Source organism: Equus quagga, chromosome 5, assembly GCF_021613505.1.
Source record: "Equus quagga isolate Etosha38 chromosome 5, UCLA_HA_Equagga_1.0, whole genome shotgun sequence".
In the NCBI taxonomy this organism is placed as follows: domain Eukaryota; kingdom Metazoa; phylum Chordata; class Mammalia; order Perissodactyla; family Equidae; genus Equus; species Equus quagga.
Window position 1 is genome coordinate 28431973 of NC_060271.1, and position 19101 is coordinate 28451073.

Consider the following 19101-nt stretch of genomic DNA (forward strand, 5'->3'; position numbering starts at 1 on the left):
CGGCACCTCTTCCTCCCCCAGGCCGAGCCTCCTCGCAGGGTCTCCCACTGCAGCTGGAAGGGCTCCGAGAGACTCTGGGGTCCCCAGGGAGTTCCAGCTACTCCTTGGCCTCACAGAGGGCTCGCCTGCCTACACGTCGCAGCACCATCGGCAATGCCCCTCCGCCTGCACATGCACTTCACCAAAGCCCCCCATCCTCTCAGACATCAGCCTCCCCTCGAGCCACCCCTCCAGCCTCTTGGATCTGCCTCTTGCTACCCAGCCTGCCTTGCTCTCCCTCTTCTCCAAGCCTTTGCACAGGCAGTTTCTCCTGCCTGGACCACCCTCTGCTTGCTTCTCCACCCAGCACTTAAGTGCTGGCAAGGATAATGCCCATTCTCTCCAGGGCTGAGGGAGGAAATGCCCTCATCTCCTGCTGGCTTTCACCCAGTTAAGGAAATTTATTTATTGGATGTTTTCTTTTCAAAAGTAGTAGATGCCTATAAGGAACAAAAGGACGATACAGAAGTTTATATAGAGTGAGAATTGCTCTTCCCCTGGTCCCACTCCCCAGAAATAACTATCTTTCACAGTATGTTTCAGACCTTTTTCTGTGAATTTACAACATGCACACATTTAGCTTTTTTAAAATACAAAATGCAATTGTGCTATGCGCATTATTCTGCCACTCTGTCCCTTTTGTTAGAGATCAGATTTGCCCTGACTTGTCCAGGTGGCAATAATTTATTTGCATCCTCTCCTGTCCAGTTGGGCCATTTCCACTTTGGTTATTAGAAGCAGCACCATGATGGACAGGCTTGTCCGCAGATCTTGGCACACCTGTGGGAGAGTGTGGGGAGAACAAGTTACTACAACTGGAATGGCAGTCTCAGAGTGGCCATCTCATGGATCCATCCTGTCTGGCAAGCTCGGCCTCCACCTTCCCTGATGCCCACTGGACCTCAGCCCGCCCCACCCGATAAGCACTGGGCCTGGCATAGAGGAGGCCCTCCAGGACAGTTTGATGAATGAATGAATGAATGAATGAACAAAGGAGCCTTCCTTCTCCTTCCTATCACCAGAGGTCTCTGTCCAGCTCAGATTGCATGCCACACATCTGGACCATGGCTGCTGCTTCCACACTAGCCTCCCAGCCTCCAGGCCTGCCCTGCACGGGCTGCCCATGTGATTGGCCTATATTAGCAACTGTTTCCTAGGCGTTGCCAAGGGCTCCCCAACAGACTTGAGGGTGGGCATGAAGTCACTTCGCTAAGGGTGCTTCTCCCTGCTGGGGGGCATAGACTCGGACAAAATCTTTGTGGCTCTGGGCATATAAGTGCCAGAGAGCACAAGTCATGCCCTGTCTTTGGGCCTCCATTTCTCTTTGTTTATTCATTCATTTAACCAATATTTCTTGAGCCTGTGCTTTGTACCAGGCCTATAACCCAGGGCCAATAATAATGATGATGAGCAGGGCTGCGTAGGGATCAGAGGCGATGTGCAGACCACACCCAGCATGACTTGTGGAGTGCAGCAGGTGCCCAACAAATGGTAGCAGTGCTCATTCTTAATACTGTTGTCAGGGATCAGGGAAGAATTCCTAGTGGAGATGGCATTAGGGCTGGACTGTCAGGGACAGGTAGAGCTTCGCAGGTAGAGATGAAGAGGAGGGCATTCCAGATGGAAGGCACAGAATGAGCTAAGGTTCAAAGGCAGAAAATCCCTATGGGAATCTAGAGGTCTAGAGTGATGGCTGGGGAGCTCTGGAGGCCAAGGTCAGAAGTTGGACTCCATCCTGGTTGGACAGGACAGGGATAATGACCATTCTCTCTGGGGCTGAGGGTGGAAATGCCCCCACCTCCTGTTGGCTTCAGCCTGGGTGGGTGTCCTTGGGGAGAGACAATGAGAGGAAGTCTTGTATCATGTCCTCCTACCAGCCTGGCCCCTTATAAACGGGCATCCTCTATCAGGGGTACCAGCAAGATGGGCCTACTGTGGACCCCACTCTCCCTTTTGCTCCTCTTGCTTGGGAAGCCTGCCTGCATGAGGACCCAGGACCACCCCAGCTGTCCAGGTAGGGGCCTAGGGTGCCCTTTCCAACAGCACACCCTCATTCCCTGCCTGGGCGTCCTTCTCCCACCCAGGCTCACTAGCCTCAAGGAGCAGGGTGGGAGTTTGATAATCTGGGCTCTGCACATAAATGGATGCAAATAGATGCAAATAGTGCAAAACCTTGCCAGCTCCGGAGGCAAGTGTCCTGACAGCTAGAATCTGGGAAATAGAGAACAGCAGGGGGGTCTGGGAGAGATGTGCCCTCCATGCCCACCGTGTGCCCACCCGGCTCTGCGTTTTCTGCAGAACCCAGGGAACTGGAAACCAGCAAGGTTGTCCTCCTGTCCAGCTGTCCTGGAGCCCCAGGAAGTCCTGGGGAGAAAGGAGCTCCAGGTCCTCAAGGTGAGAGATACTGGGGAGCAGGCAGGGACCTGGGGTAAACTGGGGAGGCTGGGGGTGCACCAATTACTGTCTGTGCTGAAAGGCCATGATAAAGGAGCAAGGAAGCTTCTGTGTGCTGGGCTCCAGGCTGGGTGCCAGCATCCTAAGATCGACTCTGTGAGGTAGGTGGCACCATCCCCATTTTCCTGAGGGGGAAAGTGAGCCTCAGAGAGGCTAGTTTGCCCACAATCACAGCCAGTAAAGGGTGTAGCTGGGATTTGACATCTGGCTCAGGATCCCTCCTTGCTTTTCAGCCCTGGCATAGGGTGGGACTTAAAACATCTTTGCCTTTGGGATTTCAGGGCCACCTGGACCACCGGGCAAGATGGGCCCCAAGGGTGAGCCCGGTTAGTGTGTGGGACTGGGGCCTCTTTTCCTTTCTTTGCTTCTGTCCCTGGACTAGAGAGGGGAATGTCTCTGCTTGGCTGCTGCTCAGCAATTGGCTGTGATTGTCCTCAGGCAGGGGGATGGAAGGCTGGGAGGAGAGGGGAGGATTGGAAGGGCCTGGGCACTCTACCCTTGGGCAGCTTTCTGGCATTCCCTTGGGGGTCTCAGACCTCAGAGCCAACATGAGTCCTTTCCCTGGAGCAGGAAATCCAGCGAACCTGCTCCGATGCCAGGAGGGTGAGGCAGCCTTTGCAGAAGCCCGGAACTTGGAATCAGTTGGTGCTGGGGTGTTGGTGGACCGCCAGGTGTGACCCAGCCCTCCTTAGAACCCCCTTCAGGGGTCCTCGAAGGAGTCGAGAAGCCTCCTGGGGTCCCACACCTGACCTGTTTCATTGCCTGTGGGATAAGGGTTGGGGCATAACTTGGGGACTCCCCTCAGTCCATCTCCCTTTCCCCAGGCCCCAGGAGCTGCCAGGAGCTGCTGAGCCAGGGCGCCACCTTGAGTGGTTGGTACCACCTGTGTCTACCTGAGGGCAAAGCCCTCCTTGTCTTTTGTGACATGGACACTGAAGGAGGTGGCTGGCTGGTGAGTGTCAGGTGGAGAAGGGAACCCCAGGCCAGGCCCAGTGAGCGCTTCTGCCCCTTGACCCCTAGAGGGAGCCAGAGCCCACTGGAGCTGAGCCATTCCTTAGAGTAACTGACCAACATTTACTGAGCTCCCAGGGGGCCTGAAGAAGTCTGAGAAGGCTTCACAGAGGAGGTGCCATTTGAAAGGGTCTTGAAGGTTGTGTAGAAGTTCTCTAGCCAGACGAGGTACAGAAGGGCATTCCAGGTAGAGGGAAAGACAAACACAGGGAGGCAGGGGAGTACAAGAGGGTTGAGGGGACCATGTGAGTGAGTTAAGAGCAGGTATGAGTGGTCGGCTGAGGTCTACTGGTGTGGGTCCACCATGGATTGAGGGCCTCTGCAAAGGCCAGTTCATGGAGGGCACTGAATGACTGACTGAGGAGCATGGAGGGCAATGGAGAGCCATGGGAGAGTTTTATGCAGGGGAGACTTCTGTTTTGGAAAGATGACCCACACTACAATGTGGGAGATGCATGGCAGTGGGGGACAAGAGTGGAGGCAGGGACAGAGGTTAGGAGGACTATAGAGGTCCAGGCAGGAGAAGACAGAGGGCAGTGGCGGCAATGAAAACAGAGGTACCTAGACTGAAAGATATGTAGGAGGGAAACTACAGGGTCTGGGGACTGTTTGACTTGAAGGAGGATGTGCAGGGAGCATCAGGGTAAGGCCACGAGTCCAGCTTGGGCCTCTGGAGGTGACCTCTCTGCTCTAATATCTTGGTTCTTATCATAGTAAATTAAAGCAGGTTATTTTGAAGCTGACTCCCAGCAGGACTGACCATCTCCCGAAGGCAGGGACAACATTTCTATCATTTCAATCTCCTCCAGGACTTGCAAGGCTTTGGTGTGAACTTGAGTGTCAGTAAAAGTTAATAAGGGAATGTAGAGTTCACCAATGTAGTCACAGGCAAAGCTCACTTGGACTCACACTTTATCAACAAGCCCCAATCCCAAGGCGGGTGTTGGCCCACCGCCACAGTGCACCCACTCTCAGCTGCCACTGCCCCCGGCTTCTCCTCACCCCACACCTAGCCTGGAGGAACGGCTGGTGTGCTGGCCTTCTCTGCCTCCCTAGGTGTTCCAGAGGCGACAGGATGGTTCTGTGGATTTCTTCCGCTCTTGGTCCTCCTACAAAGCAGGTTTTGGGAGCCAGGAGTCCGAATTCTGGCTGGGGAATGAGAATTTGCACCAGCTTACCCTCCAGGGCCAGTTCCCCACAGGGTCCAGGGAGCTTGAGGGGCATTCCTCTGGCATTCCGAATCCCCACCCTGGGATCTGAGGCTGCCTCCCTCCCTGCCCCCTCCTTCCCTCAGGTACCTGGGAGCTGCGGGTGGAGCTGGAGGACTTCAATGGCAACCGCACCTTTGCCAGCTATGAGTCCTTCCGCCTCCTTGGGGACACAGATCACTACCAGCTGGTTCTGGGCAAGTTCTTAAAGGGCACTGCAGGTGAGTGACCCTAAGGTGGGCCCGAGAGTAGGGGAAGAAGGCGAGGGAAGCTGGATCCTTGCCCAGTGCTGCCACTGCCTCCATGAATGACCCAGGGCAATTCCTTCCCCTCTGTGGGCCTCAGTTTCCTCATCTGAGAAATGGCAATCATGAGACAGGGTAGTGCAAGAGTGAAGAATTTGGGCTCTGGAGGCAAACTGACCTGAGTTTGAATCCACCTATGTCACTTACTATGTGACCTTGGGCAAGTCCCTTCTGCATCAGAGCCCCAGTTTCCTCCCCCAAAATGGGCAAGGAGGCAGGGAGGGAGGTTGTGGGAGCCATCTGGGGCCCTGTTGAGTGTTAGCATTATCTGCTTTGGAAGAGGAACCAGGGAAGCCTTTTCTTCAGAGAAACAGTGACTGTTGAGGGGAGACTTGAGGGAAGTGGTTATGAGGAGGTACCTCAGGGGGGCGCCTTTCCTGCCCAGGCATCCGAGAAGTCCCTCCCAGCTCTCCCTGGCAGAGGCGCTCAGGCTGCTGATGGGAGCTGGGTGGAGACAGAGGAGCTAGAGGGAAGCTGGGGATTCTGGGAGGGGACAAGGAAGGGGGAGGAACTAGTGGCTTGGGAGCCACAGTCCCTATACACGACCCAGTGCCCCTGTGACTAGCTGGGTTACCTTGTGCAAACACCCTGGCTCCTTGGCACTGCTGTTTTCTCACGGGGCCTGATAACATCCACCTGGTAGTTGCTCTGAGGCTCCTGCAAGATCCTCTCTTCAAGGGTGCCAGGCATGGTGCCAGGCACCAAGGTGCCTCCTCTCCCCTCCCTGCTAGGGGACTCCCTGAGCTTCCACAGCGGGAAGCCCTTTACCACCCACGACGCTGACCATGATACAAGTAGGGGCAACTGCGCGGTGATTGTCCACGGCGCCTGGTGGTACGGATCCTGCTATCAATCCAATCTCAACGGGCGTTATGCGACGTCCCAGGCCACTGCCCACAAGTATGGCATCGACTGGGCCTCAGGCCTGGGCGTGGGCCACCCTTACCGCAGGGTTCGCATGATGCTTCGCTAGGGTACCCTGGCAGCCAGCGCGCTTATCTCTCTTGTACAGCTTCCGGACCCTCAGTGACCCCTCCCTGTTGCTAACCATCTCTGCTCTCTTGTCCACATTTAAAAATAAAATCATTTTAACCCTTTCCTGGCTTGCAGACTCTTCCAGTTACTGGGAAAAACTCAAGAGGACAGAGCAGGAACATAGGTTTCAGCTCCATTCAAGAAAGACCTTCCTTCTGGTCAGGAAGATGGAAAGGTAGACCTCCTAAGGTAGTGAGGCTTCTATCTCTGGAGGTGTGCAAGCCAGGGCCAGAGGAGCATTCAGTGAAGGACTTGGAAGAGATTCAAACATCCACTGACAATGCCCTTGGGCCCTCGGGTCCTGCAAGTGGATGGATTTGTGGTGTGGATCGCACAGCTTTCTCACTCCCTGTTGCCCTTCTAGGTTGTCTGTTTTCCACCCCAGCCTCTGTTGTAAGGCGAGTTCTTATCCTCTGCTACTTCTTGCCTGTTCCATTAGGGGCTGGATGAACTCGGGGTCAAACTAAGGAGGGTATATTTTTCTTCCATGGGGCAACGGGGTGGTGAAACAGCAATTACTGAGCTGGCCTTTGTCGAGCGGTTAGTTTGCTAGAGCCATATTCTATCCAGAGGCAGAGGCTGATCTCTGCAATCTGACAGCAGTCCTGAGTTTGCATCCTGCTCTGTCATGGAGCCAAGTGATCTTGGACAAGTTTCTCAACCTCTCTAAGTCCCCAGTTCCTGATTTCAGAGTCCAGAGGTTTACACCACGTTGCTGCCTCACTAATTCACACTAGAAGGTTAGGGATTCTTGGGAATTTGGAGCTGGGAAGCTGTTGTAGCCCAACGGCTGAAGTTTCTGGGGCTTCAGGTAGGTAGAGAAATGTTTGGGTGAAGATTCTTCTCAGAACCCATGGTCATGTTCTGGGTGGAAGTCAAAGGTCAGCAGATTGAATTCTGGGGAAAGTAGCCCCCTGGCAAGAGGGCAAAGGCCCAGGCTTAGATGCCAAGTCCCACACCAGGGCTGAGGGCCTCCTGGCAGGCCCAGAAGCAGGCTTCCCCCATTCCAGTCCCTCCCTGGACACCCACTCTTCACCGTGTTCTGCACACCCTGATGTCTTTGGAGATCCATTCATTCAACAGGTCTCTGCAGTGCACTGCCTGCAATTCGCACCTCTTCCGTATTGCTGGCCTGGGCACACATTTTATGAGCTTCTGCTGTGAGGAGTCCACGGTGGTTGGCGTGCACAGGGGCACAGGCTGTTCCGGAAGCGGCCAGACTCAGAAGTTCTGGAGAGAGAGTAGGGAGGGGAGAGGCCGAGTCCCGGGCCGCTAGGGAGCGGTGCTGCCCCAAAGCCGAGGGTGGAGCTTTCCCAGTCGGCCGGGAAAGGGCTGGGCTCAGCCTATGTGCGAGGGCAGGAGAGAGCAACTGCGGGAGCTCTCCTGCGGAGTCCTGGTGGCGGACACTGCCGGACTGATTCCCGGGATCCCCACGTGACTCTCAGCCGCGGATCACTGGATGCCCCAGATTCCCGGGATCCAATTCCCGATTTCAGATCCTCAGGACCTTGCAATTTGGAGCCTGGATTTCGCCCTGAGCTCCAGATTTCCGGAAGGGGAGCTCCAGATTTCCGGAAGGGGACCTCCAGCCGGATTCTGCATCTCCAGATCCCGTAGGAGATTTCCGATTCCGACTGGATTCCCTAACCCAAGATCCCTGGACCCGCCGCCCCTGGCTCCTGCCCCGCCCAGAGTGCCCAGAGCCGGGCGCCGGACGCCCGAGCGCCCCCGCATGGCGGGGCCGTGCCCGCGGTCGGGGGTCCTGGAGCGCGCCGGCAGCTGCTGGCAGGACCCGCTGGCCGAGGCGTTGAGCCGGGGCCGGCCGATCACAGGGTCCCCGGGCCGAGGCTGCGGGCGAAGCCGGCCGCTCAGCGTGGTCTACGTGCTGACCCGGGAGCCACAGCCTGCGGTGGAGTCCGAGGCAGGAGCCGAAGCGGAGCCGCTGCCCCTACGCTGCCTGCGCGAGGCCTGCGCGCAGCTCCCCGGATCGCGGCCGCGGCCGCAGCTGCGTAGCCTGCCCTTTGGGACGCTCGCGCTGGGAGACACCGCGGCGCTCGATTCCTTCTACAACGCGGGTGAGCGCGCGCTGGGGGCGGGGCCCGTAGCCGGGGCGGGGCTTAGATCTTGGGCGGGACTAAAGGAGGCAGGGCTCGGTGACTCACTGGAGACCCCGAGATGGGTGCGGGGTCTAGGGGGCATAGCCAAAGCTGAAGGGCCGGGCCCTGATAACAGTGGTATTTAGGGGGTCTGGAGCGAGGCCAGGCTCAGGCTAAGTGGGACTTAGCGGATCCACGCCCGGCTCCGGGCTTCAGGGTTGGGGCGTTAGCACTCTGGAGTCGGCACGGTGCCTAGGGAGCCGGGGCAGAGGGTGGTATCTCAGGAGTAGGGGTGGAGAACTCAGCCTCAGGATGAACTCTGGCGGACCTCCTGGGGGCGGATCCTAAGAGGTGGAGCCTGGACTAGGGAAAGGGGACGTACGTGGGAGGCTGGAGACCAGGGGTCCTACCTAGCATACTGCTTCCGAGGGTCGGGCTAGAGAGACAGAAAGGGAAGCGAAGGGACCCAATCAGACTGGATTCTGGGCGAAGGATCTTAGGTTGTGAGGCCCCAAAAGCCCCGAGTGAGTGGGCGAGGCTGGAGGCGGAGCACGGTCCTCCGGGGGCGGGGCCAGAAAGCGCGGGTCGCCCCTGCCTCCCGCCATCCCGGACGCCCCGCCCCCGATGCTTATTTGTTCAACCGAGAGTCCGGGAACCATGCTTGCCGGATGTCCATAAAATCGCAGCCTAAAACTGAAGGCTGACTCGACCTCGAGGACACAAAGACACGCGCAGACTCATAGAGTCACAAATCGCATATACGTTGACTTACACAGGCTCTCGCAGATGCTGTCTGCACACAGAGATGCAGTCAGACACACTAAGCTACACACACACACACACACACAGGCACACACATACAGGCACAGCATTGTCTAGCACACTGCTGGTGCCTGCCCCTTTCAAGAGACTACGTTGACGTCCCAGGGAGGGTGACTTCTGTGTTTGAACAACTCCTGCCTTTCAAATGGCCTGGAACAGGCTCTGGGCTGGTGCACCGCCTCCCCTTCCTCCACACCCAGTGCCCACAGACTCCAACAGTTGGATGAAGGTCCTAGCCCTTTGAGCCTAACTCTTCTCCTGTAACACCACAGATAATAGTTCTGTGTAAGAGCCAGAGGGACCCAAAAGGGGAAAACTGAGGCCCAGAGCAAAATTAGACCATGCTGGAATCACACTAGAAGGCAGGCCAGGCCAGGATGGATCCCCAGGCTCCTTCCCCACCAAGCTGGGCTTCAGGGCTCAGGGCCTCCGCCCGTGTGCCCACAGATGTGGTGGTGCTGGAGGTGAGCAGCTCCTTGGCGCAGCCTTCCCTGTTCTACCACCTTGGTGTGCGTGAGAGCTTCAGTATGACCAACAACGTGCTCCTCTGCTCCCAGGCAGACCTCCCTGATCTGCAGGCTCTGCGGGTACGTGGCCAGGTGGCTGGTAGGGGCAGCCACAGGGCTGGGATGGGGCCTACCTAGAGCACCAGTAACTGACTGTCTGTTCCCTGCAGGAGGATGTTTTCCAGAAGAACTCGGTAAGCAGAATCCACTCTTTCCTTTAATGTGCCCTTTGACCTCCACTGTGACTTCTGACCTCCACTATCTTTCCTTGCCTCCTCAGTCACCTCTGACCTCCCAAATGTCCCTGACATTCTTATGACCCTCTGTTCCTTATTGTCTCCCTTCACAAAGTGTGCCCTTCCCTGCTATTCCCGTCCCCATTTTTGGTGCCCTCTAACCCCTTCACTGCCCCTTTCTAACCTGGTGCTGACCTCTGACCTCCACTGATTCCTGCCTCCCTCCCACCAGGACTGCGTTGGCAGCTACACACTGATCCCCTATGTGGTGACAGCCACTGGTCGGGTGCTGTGTGGAGATGCAGGCCTCCTGAAGGGCCTGGCTGATGGGCTAGTACAGGCCGGGGTGGGCACTGAGGCCCTACTCACACCCCTGGTGGGCCGGTTTGCCCGCCTGCTGGAGGCCACACCCACGGACTCTTGGTAATGGGGGTCCACAGAGAGGGCACACCAGGAGGAGGCTGATGAGGGGACAGTGGGCTGGGGCTGAGGGACGGGCCCCACCATTCTCTCTCCCTCCCTCCCCTGCCGCGGGCATCAGTGGCTATTTCCGGGAGACCATTCGGCAGGACATCCGCCAGGCCCGGGAGCGGTTCAGCGGGCAGCAGCTGCGGCAGGAGCTGGCTCGCCTGCAGCGGAGACTGGACAGCGTGGAGCTGCTGAGCCCCGACATCATCATGAATCTGCTGCTCTCCTACCGTGACGTGCAGGTGTTTGGTGCTCAGAGAGGCAGCCAGGGCAATGGCATTAGGTGCCAGACAAACCCGCGTTCAGCTCCTGGTGTGCTACTCAGCCAACGGTGGCTTTGAGCAAACCATCTGACATCTCTGAGCCTCAGTTTCCTTGTTTGTAACAGGGGATGCTCATGTCATCATCTCCCAGGGCAGTTGTGAGACTAGGGCACACAGTGGGTTCCCCGTGTAAGGTGTAGTGTCTGCACTACCTGCTGGGCCTGAGGGAGGTGTGCAGAGGATGGTGGGTGGGTGGGTGGGAAGGTGGGGTGTTGAGGCTGGGAGGGGACCCCAGCTCAAGATTTTCCTCAGGGTCTGGGGGCCGATGGGACCCACTAGAGGCATCATGCCAGTGCATGCTATTCTCTCATGCAGGACTACTCAGCCATCATTGAGCTGGTGGAGACGCTGCAGGCTTTGCCCACCTGTGACGTGGCTGAGCAGCACAACATCTGCTTCCACTACACGTTTGCCCTCAACCGGTGAGTGGCACAGCAAGGCTTGGGTCATAGCCAGATGGGGACATAGATGTCTGCTGTGCGAGGTCATTGCTGTCTGGGATCACCTCTGTCACGGAATATGCTGACCATTTGATGTCAAATGGTCCCTGTTGTTCTAGGTTACTGCTGTCCAGGGTGGGGTGGGGTGGTGGTGCTGCCCTTGGAGTTGTCACAGCTGTCCAAGGTCACTGATCCTCAGAGTCATTGCAGCTAGGAATCACTTTCACCTGGGATCACTACCTCTAGAAAGGACAGTGCTGACCAGGGTCACTGCCACTTTGGTTCATTATTGTCAGGCCCCTGGAAGGGTTTCTGATGTTCAGGTCTGGGGGTCCCTGGACAGAGCCGGGCAGGGCCATCAGGCAGGTCCCCAGCACACTTTCCCTTCCCCTAGGAGGAACAGGCCTGGGGATCGGGAGAAGGCACTGGCTGTGCTGCTGCCGCTGGTACAGTTTGAGGGCTCTGTGGCACCTGACCTATACTGCATGTGTGGCCGTGTCTACAAGGACATGTTCATCAGCTCTGGCTTCCAGGATGCTGAGCACCGGGAGCAGGCCTATCACTGGTAAGAGAGTGGACAGTGGGCTGAGCTAGTGGGATGTGGGATGGGGCTGTGGGCATCAGTCCAGTCCTACGTCCCCCCACCCCACCCCAGGTATCGCAAGGCTTTTGACGTTGAGCCCAGCCTCCATTCAGGCATCAATGCAGCCGTGTTCCTCATCGCCGCCGGGCAGCGCTTTGAGGACTCTGAGGAGCTCCAGCTTATTGGTGAGCCCCAATCCTGCCCCTGCCTCTCCACAAACGGGGACTCAGGGCAGGGAGAGAGAACACTGGGCTGAATCTGGGACTGAGCTCATCTCCTTTTGGACCTATTCTGCCTGAACATACACCTGGGTCCTCATACCTATCCTGGTTTCTCAAGGGCCCACAACTGTTCCTAAGCTCATGCCTGTTTTCCTTACACACAGAATTCCACATGCACTTGTTTCCAAACCCTCACCTGTGCCTGAGCTCCTACTCCCACCTGAGATCTTGCTACACCAAAGTTTTCACCCATATCTATGTTCATGCCACATCAATGTTGTGGTCAATACCTGCAACCACTCTCACTAGGGCCCATGCGCCTCTCTCCCAGGCATGAAGCTGGGCTGCCTGCTGGCCCGAAAAGGCTGTGTGGAGAAGATGCAGTATTACTGGGATGTAGGCTTCTACCTGGGAGCTCAGATCCTCGCCAATGACCTCACCCAGGTGGTGCTGGCTGCAGAGCAGCTGTACAAGCTCAATGCCCCCATATGGTAGGTGGCCCCCTCTGCAGCGTTGGCCTGGCCTGGGCTTTCAGCTCCTGCACTGGCATTCTAGCCTGAGCCCTGAGCCAATGACCTGACCCCTTCTAGACCAGTTCCCATGGCATCCAATGCCCATGTTCTGGCCACATCCAAGTCAGTCTACTCTCCCTGGCAGTGCTAGCTGGTGCCTAGGCTGAGTTGAGGGTACGGCTGTGCCTGCAGGTACCTGCTGTCCGTGATGGAAACCTTCCTGCTGTACCAGCATTTCAGACCGACACCAGAGCCCCCTGGAGGACCCCCACGCCGTGCCCACTTCTGGCTCCACTTCTTGCTACAGTCCTGCCAGCCGCTCAAAACGGCCTGTCCCCAAGGGGACCAGTGCTTGGTGAGGCCCATGAGGGTGGGGGATCTGGGAGAGGGGCAGGGCCTTTCTCATGGACCCCACTCCGCCTGTCATCTGCAGGTGCTGGTCCTGGAGATGAACAAGGTGCTGCTGCCTGCAAAGCTGGAGGTTCAGGGTATGGACCCGGTGAGCGCAGTGGCTGTGAGCCTGCTGGAGCCTGAGACTCAGGTAAAGTCACCGCCGAATCCCCCCACTCACCACCAAGCACCCCTTCTTTGGAGCCTTTCTCCCATCCCCAGAACCCACCTCTGCTCCACAGCAGCGCTTCTGACCCTCTGTCTTTTTACAGGACGTTCCCTCCAGCTGGATCTTCCCGGTCACCTCCATCTGCGGGGTCAGGTGAGGGGTGAGGCCTGGGGGCCCGCACAGGTGACGACAGAGGCCGCTGCTGGCTGGCCTGGCACTCACTTGGGTTCTTCATCCCTTCCCAGCGCCTCCAAGCGAGACGAGCGCTGCTGCTTCCTCTACGTGCTTCCCCCGGCCCAGGATGTCCAGCTGTGCTTCCCCAGCGTAGGGCACTGCCAGTGGTGCGCGCGCCTCTCGGGGTCGGGGTACCCTGAGGGCCGGGATGCTCGGGGCAGTGAGAGAAAGGAAGGGACACGTTCCCTGGGTGCTCTGACATAGGAGGGAACAGTTTCCACCCAAGGCGCCCCTCCCACTAGTCTGACCTCCCTCGCCCTCAGGTTCTGCGGCCTGATCCAGACCTTGGTGACGAATCCGGATTCCACGGCGCCTGCGGAGGAGGCAGAGGGCGTGGGGGAGGTGCTGGAGGTGAGGAACGGGGGCTGGGAGTTGGAGGAGGGGGAAGGGCTGAGAGCCCTGCTGAACCCCCATCCCATCCACCCCCGCAGTTTGATTATGAGTACACGGAGACCGGCGAGCGGTTGGTGCTGGGCAAGGGCACGTACGGGGTAGTGTACGCCGGCCGCGATCGGCACACGCGGGTACGCATCGCCATCAAGGAGATCCCGGAGCGGGACAGCAGGTGTGGTGCCCAGGGCCGCGCGGGCGGGGCTCAGGGCTCGCAAGGGCCCAGGGGGGCGGGTCAAGTGCGAGGGACCAGAGTTGAGAGGGTCCTGTAGGCGAGGGAAACGCCGACGCCCTAGTGGTTGGCCCGAGTGAGCGGGCTCGTAGACGCGAGAGTCAGAGCCTGGGGGACCCAGGCCTGTGGGCAGAACCGCAGGGACCAGGCGGGCGGGCCACGGTCTGGAGGAGCCTGTGGACCGGGCGATAAGGTGGGGAAGGTCGGCCAGGGGCTTGTGGGTGGGGCAGATCCTGGGGGCGTGGCTTGGCTGGTGCGGGAGTTGAGTGAGCATCTCCGCCCAAATCTGGTTTATTCCTCTTTCCCTACCTGCCCCCAGGTTCTCTCAGCCCCTGCACGAAGAGATCGCTCTGCACAAACGTCTGCGCCACAAGAACATTGTGCGCTATCTGGGCTCAGCCAGCCAAGGCGGCTACCTCAAGATCTTCATGGAGGAAGTGCCTGGAGGTACCTGCCCTGCGTGGGATGGGAATGGAATTGGAGGTGTGGGGGATGGGAATGGAGCCAGGCAGAGGTGGAGAATCCTCGGGGAAGATGAACCCTAACGTGTGTGGGTGGCCAAGCGTAGAATTAGCTGATGCAGTGCAGCTGGGTAATGGAGCCTGGGCCATGGCATGGGCATGCCTAGGCCTTGGGCAGAGAACTGGGCTGGAGTAAGTGGGTGCCAACAATGATCTTGGACTGTATCTGCCCAGGCAGCTTGTCCTCCTTGCTGCGCTCAGTGTGGGGACCTCTGCAGGACAATGAGAGTACCATCAGTTTCTACACCCGCCAGATCCTGCAGGGACTGAGCTACCTGCATGACAACCACATTGTGCATCGAGACATCAAGGTAAGCCCTGTAGCTGGCTTGCTGGTTGAGGGGTGGGAGAAGGAGGGCCACAGACAGAGGTTGGCAGTTTAGACTAAGTGGGCAGACCCTTTGCAAAGAGGGGGAATTCGTCAAGGAGGTTCCTTAGACAAAGAGAGAAGTTCAGATCTGAAGCCAGACCAGGTGTCAGCTCCCAGAGGGGCATAAAGGGACGACAGGGGGAGAAAGTTGATAGAAGCAAGGGTCAGGCTAGGATTCCCAGGAGATGGGATTTCCTGGTAGGGTACGGTCCTGGCATCAGGAACCCAGCCTGATGTCCACTGAGCACAATATCCACTTTACTCAGGGGGACAATGTTCTGATCAACACCTTCAGTGGGCTGCTCAAGATTTCTGACTTTGGCACCTCCAAGAGGTTAGCAGGCATCACACCGTGCACTGAGACCTTCACAGGTAACAGGGTGGGGTGGTGAATGGGGACGCTGACCTGGAGCAGAAGAACTCTTGGGGCCTTCCAGGGAATGGGGGTTTCTCCTAGGCATGGAGTTAGAGGCCTAATGGGGTTGAAACCCAGGGCAAGTGATTGAGCCAGGGGTGAGGTGATGGAATCAAGAATTGGAGCTTGGATAGCTGATGACAATGAGTTTAGTGCCTGAAATGGAGTCCAGAAGTGTTGATGCGGGCCAAAGTGGGTGATAGATGAGTGGATGCGGGCCAGAGTGGATGATGCAATCCAGGATATATGATGGACCTACTGTAGGTGGTCCATCGTGAATGTGATGGAGCCTAAGATGAGTGAGGAAACTCGGGGTAGATGTTTGACAACCAGGGTAGGTGATGGGAACTGTTTTGGATGATAGAGTTCAGGGTGGGTGCAGGTGGCCAGAGGATGATAGAACTCCCTGCCACCCCCACAGTGATAAAGGCTAGATGACCATTATTGTTACTGCCCCTGTTCTAGGGACCCTTCAGTATATGGCCCCAGAAATCATTGATCAGGGCCCACGAGGGTATGGGAAGGCGGCAGACATCTGGTCACTGGGCTGCACTGTAATTGAGATGGCCACAGGTCGTCCACCCTTCCACGAGCTAGGGAGCCCACAGGCTGCCATGTTTCAGGTGAGACCCCTCAGGGCTTGGCTCATGAGGTGGGGTGGGGACAGACTTGGCTCTGAACACCTCTAAACTTTGTTTACCCTCCCTGCCCCCTCCCAGGTGGGCATGTACAAGGTACATCCGCCAATGCCCAGTTCTCTGTCAGCCGAGGCCCAAGCCTTCCTCCTCCGAACTTTTGAGCCAGACCCCCGCCTCCGAGCCAGTGCTCAGGCACTGCTGGGGGACCCCTTCCTGCAGCCGGGGAAGAGGAGCCGCAGCCCTGGCTCCCCACGACATGCTCCACGGCCCTCAGGTACTACTCAGGTGGAGGCAGTGAGCACACTAGGGCGAGGGCAGAGGAGCTGTGGAGGTGAGAGGGCTGAAGGGGGGCCCAGGCTGACAGCCTTGTGCCTCCCTCAGATAACCCTTCAGCCAGCCCTGCTCCTTCAGCTGACTCCACCACCCAGTCCCAGACATTCCCGCGCCCTCAGGCACCTTCTCAGCACCTGCCCAGTCCCCCCAAGCGCTGCCTCAGTTATGGGGACACCAGCCAGCTCCGGTGAGAGCCCAGGGTCCTGGGATGGGTTTGCTTCATCTGGTTGTACCCTTGTACTCCCTCCAGAAAAAGCCCTCCTTGGGGACCTGGGCATCTTGACCACTTGCAAGGATGGCATTTGGTGCCTACCTCCCAAATGCTCTTACTTATATTTATTGTGCCCCTCTGTGCCGGATTCTCTTTTATCCCTGTGAGGTAGTTATTAAAGTAAAAGAGCCAGGATTCAAACGCTGGGGCGGAGATGGCGGAACGGTGTTTGCTGCCCGCCCCCTATTGGCTGCTCCCTGTTGCACCCAGGGTGCCTGAGGAGCCCGGGGCCGAGGAGCCCGCGTCCCCTGAGGAGAGTTCGGAGAGTTCGGGGCTGAGCCTGCTGCACCAAGAGAGCAAGCGCCGGGCCATGCTGGCCGCGGTGCTGGAGCAGGAGCTGCCCGCGCTGGCGGAGAATCTGCGCCTGGAGCAGGAACAGGTGGGCGGCCCGCCCCAGCGCCCCCTGGTGGTCAAGCACGGACAGGGCTCCTGCTGATGGCCTCCCCCGACTCCTCCACCGGCATCTCTCTTGGCTCAGGTAGGAATACCCGCTGACGACCCTTCTCTTCCTTCTCAGAGTCCCCGTCTGAGCAGGAGTCATGTGGAACAGCTACTGCGCTGCCTCAGGGCGCACATCCACACTCCCAACCGCCGGCAGTTGTCTCAGGAGCTGCGGGCGCTACAAGGGCAGCTGCGGGCCCAGGGCCTTGGGCCTGCCCTTTTGCATGGACCACTCTTCGCCTTCCCGGATGCGGTGAGAGAGCTTTCTCACAGTTAGCGCTGACCAATAATAGGTAGGGAGCTCCCTGTGCTTGGGAATGTGCAAGGACTTGATGTTGTAAGATTTTATGTCTTCCCAAGGAAGAAAACCATCGGTAAAGGGACATCTGCTCAGTCTTAGCTTCTCAGCCTCTCCCTTGACTCCAAGCCTGCCCACTTAACTTGCTTGCGGCTGAAGACTTTCTAGGCCTTTCCAACTCAAACCCCACCTCTATTTGAGTTTCAGCAATCTCAGCCGCGCCTTCCTCCCTCTCCAGGTGAAACAGATCCTCCGTAGGCGCCAGATCCGCCCACACTGGATGTTCGTGCTGGACTCGCTGCTCAGCCGCGCTGTACGGGCAGCCCTGGCTGCGCTGGGCCCAGGTAGGCGGGGGAGGGGAGGGGAGCCTGCCTGCCTGGTGGCGAGGGTGTGACCCCCTTGGGGGCGTGGCGAACACAAATAAAGCCGGCAGGGGGCGTGGCCCGTGGGGGCCAGGCTTGACCTGGGCAGGAGGGAGCCGGTGGGCTCGTGACCAAATGGACATCTCCCAGACTGACACTGACTGACGGGTGCCCAGAGCTCTGCGCCCTCCACCGCTGTCTGGGGGTCCAAATGGGAGTTCTCCCCTGCCTGAGCTCACCCCACTCGGATTGGCAGAGGGTGAGAAGGAGGCAGTCCCACCGAGATCAGAGGAGTCCAGTAAAGAAGAGGAGTCCCTGCAGAGACAGCAGGAGACCCTGGTCCAGCCAAACGGGCTTCCCAGGGAGCCCGAGCAGGATCCCCCACCTCTGATGGTGCAGCTGGGCCTCCTGCGAGCAGAGACTGATAGGTAAAGGGCCTGGAGCTTGCCCATAGCCTCTACATGAACTTCACCCCCACACCCCCTCCATTCTACTCGCCTCCTGCCTACCTACAGGCTTCGAGATGTCCTGGCTGAGAAGGAACAGGAGTGCCAGGCCCTGGTGCGACAAGCTCTACAGCGGGTGGAGGGGGAGGCCAGGACCTATGTCCCAGCCTCAGAGCCCTCAGGTGAGCGGGACCAGGCTGGAGAACACTAATGTGGGTGTGAGGCAACTTCTGGCAAGAGGCACCCCTGGGTTCACCACCTGGCTTCTCCTTGATAGCTGCTGTCACAGTGGACCAGGGCCTGGTGCAGTGGCTACAGGAACTGAGCGTGGACTCAGGCACCATCCAGACGGTGAGGGGGAGAGTGCTGGCTATCCCTGACTCCCACCAACCAAAAACCCCATCTCTGCCCATCTTTCAGCTCTTCTCACTTTCTGCCACTGATGCAGAGAATCTCAATAGTGCACAAGCACTTAGTATACCCCTCCCATTGTACAGATGAGGAAACTGAGGCCCAGAGAGGGGCATGTGATCTACCCTAGCATGTTGGTGGTAGAACAGAGCTAGTACGTGGGTCTCTGGACACATCTTTCTCTGATTTGACCTCTCCCTGTTTCTGTTTATGGGCCTTTGTCCACAATCAGCTGCTGAACCACAGCTTCACCCTCCATGCCCTGCTGGCCTGTGCCACTAGAGATGACCTCATCTATACCCGCATCAGGTATGGCCTGGGCCCTCCAAGGGTGACCTGCCCTCATGCTGGCCAGATCCTGATCCCCAGCCACAGGTCTGTCTAGGTTCCTTTCTGGAAACTACAGGGACACCAGGGTCCCTTGGGGGACAGAGAGGGCATCAGGCAGATAGTGGGTACCAGAGAAAGCTCAGGGCCTTCTGACTGAGCCACATTGAGCCTGCTTCCCCCAGGGGAGGGATGATATGCCGCATCTGGAGAGCTATCTTGGCACAGCGAGCAGGATCCACGCCAGTGACCCTTGGACCCCAGGAGGCTGAATGAGAGCACCTGAGGCAGGAGGCCAGACCCATGGATGGATGGAGGAGACACAAGCAACTTCTGACACACCTGCCCCAGGACCTAGGGGCAAGTGGAGGAGGCCAGGTGGTTGGGGGGCAGGGTAGGGCCTGGGCCTAGCCCAAGTGCGGGGAACCAACCACAGAGACGCCTCAAGCTTATTGAGTACCACCAGGCAAAGACTATTAAACAGAACACTTTTGTACCCTTGGGCCTTGGCAACTTCTGAGGTATGGGGGTGGGGGTCCTGGGGCCAGCTGCCTAAGGTCTGAAGTTCCTTTACCTGGCTCCCTTCACTTCTCC

General features: G+C 58.0%; 2 protein-coding genes across 4 annotated transcripts; both read left to right on the forward strand.

Moving 5' to 3' along the window:
• Positions 1 to 1962: 1962 nt before the first annotated feature.
• FCN3 (ficolin 3) lies at positions 1963 to 6025 on the forward strand. Its single transcript, XM_046661254.1, has 8 exons — positions 1963 to 2053; positions 2338 to 2433; positions 2775 to 2819; positions 3064 to 3096; positions 3318 to 3445; positions 4561 to 4690; positions 4799 to 4933; positions 5749 to 6025. The coding sequence occupies exons 1-8, from the start codon at positions 1963 to 1965 to the stop codon at positions 5988 to 5990; spliced, it is 900 nt and encodes a 299-aa protein (XP_046517210.1). The 3' UTR covers positions 5991 to 6025.
• A 1354-nt stretch (positions 6026 to 7379) lies between these two features.
• Positions 7380 to 19003, forward strand: MAP3K6 (mitogen-activated protein kinase kinase kinase 6). Of its 3 annotated transcripts, XM_046661250.1 has the most exons (29): positions 7380 to 8127; positions 9418 to 9557; positions 9647 to 9670; positions 9945 to 10135; positions 10254 to 10422; positions 10819 to 10925; positions 11338 to 11508; positions 11599 to 11711; positions 12079 to 12238; positions 12452 to 12614; positions 12693 to 12800; positions 12922 to 12971; positions 13064 to 13159; positions 13316 to 13403; positions 13484 to 13617; positions 13994 to 14121; positions 14370 to 14506; positions 14832 to 14937; positions 15446 to 15603; positions 15700 to 15892; positions 16000 to 16138; positions 16433 to 16601; positions 16740 to 16916; positions 17200 to 17305; positions 17580 to 17751; positions 17839 to 17951; positions 18047 to 18120; positions 18413 to 18489; positions 18693 to 19003. In XM_046661250.1, exons 1-29 carry the CDS (start codon positions 7512 to 7514, stop codon positions 18781 to 18783), a joined length of 4170 nt encoding a protein of 1389 aa, XP_046517206.1. In that variant the 5' UTR covers positions 7380 to 7511; the 3' UTR covers positions 18784 to 19003. The 3 variants fall into 3 exon arrangements, with proteins under 3 accessions (XP_046517206.1, XP_046517205.1, XP_046517207.1); XM_046661249.1 differs by having other exon boundaries at positions 12452 to 12800; XM_046661251.1 differs by lacking the exon at positions 13064 to 13159 and having other exon boundaries at positions 12452 to 12800.
• Positions 19004 to 19101: the final 98 nt, after the last annotated feature.

What these genes read in the sequence shown, in the direction of transcription:
- FCN3 (XM_046661254.1), top strand. Translation starts at nt 1,963, where the DNA reads ATGGGCCTACTGTGGACCCCACTCTCCCTTTTGCTCCTCTTGCTTGGG. An exon ending in GGACCACCCCAGCTGTCCAG is followed by an intron (nt 2,054 to 2,337) that starts GTAGGGGCCTAG and finishes CGTTTTCTGCAG; the next exon opens with AACCCAGGGAACTGGAAACC. An exon ending in GTTCTTAAAGGGCACTGCAG is followed by an intron (nt 4,934 to 5,748) that starts GTGAGTGACCCT and finishes CCTCCCTGCTAG; the next exon opens with GGGACTCCCTGAGCTTCCAC.
- MAP3K6 (XM_046661249.1), top strand. Translation starts at nt 7,512, where the DNA reads ATGCCCCAGATTCCCGGGATCCAATTCCCGATTTCAGATCCTCAGGAC. An exon ending in GCCACACCCACGGACTCTTG is followed by an intron (nt 10,136 to 10,253) that starts GTAATGGGGGTC and finishes CGCGGGCATCAG; the next exon opens with TGGCTATTTCCGGGAGACCA. An exon ending in CACAGGCTGCCATGTTTCAG is followed by an intron (nt 15,604 to 15,699) that starts GTGAGACCCCTC and finishes GCCCCCTCCCAG; the next exon opens with GTGGGCATGTACAAGGTACA.